This window comes from Galeopterus variegatus, unplaced genomic scaffold (assembly GCF_000696425.1).
Source record: "Galeopterus variegatus unplaced genomic scaffold, G_variegatus-3.0.2 Scaffold4884, whole genome shotgun sequence".
Taxonomy (NCBI): Eukaryota; Metazoa; Chordata; class Mammalia; order Dermoptera; family Cynocephalidae; genus Galeopterus; species Galeopterus variegatus.
The window spans coordinates 140,094-140,384 of NW_007730995.1; the positions used below are offsets into that span (position 1 = coordinate 140,094).

Here is a 291-nt window from a genome sequence, read left to right on the forward strand (position 1 = left end):
CCTCCGGCCGCCATCATGATCATCTACCGGGACCTCATCAGCCACGATGAGATGTTCTCCGACATTTACAAGATCCGGGAGATCGCGGACGGGCTGCGCCTGGAGGTGGAGGGGAAGACGGTCAGTAGGACGGAGGGTAACATTGATGACTCGCTCATTGGTGGAAATGCCTCCGCTGAAGGGCCCGAGGGCGAAGGTACTGGAAGCACAGTAATCACTGGTGTTGATACTGTCATGAACCATCACTTGCAGGAAACTAGCTTCACGAAAGAAGCCTACAAGAAGTACATC

General features: G+C 54.3%; 1 protein-coding gene across 1 annotated transcript in view; it reads left to right on the plus strand.

Moving 5' to 3' along the window:
• Positions 1-291, plus strand: part of LOC103603951 — a 25,453-nt gene continuing 25,162 nt past the window's right edge. Inside the window, exon 1 of the mRNA XM_008588532.1 lies at positions 1-291. Within this exon, the coding sequence (XP_008586754.1) occupies positions 16-291 (276 nt within the window). The 5' untranslated portion in view covers positions 1-15.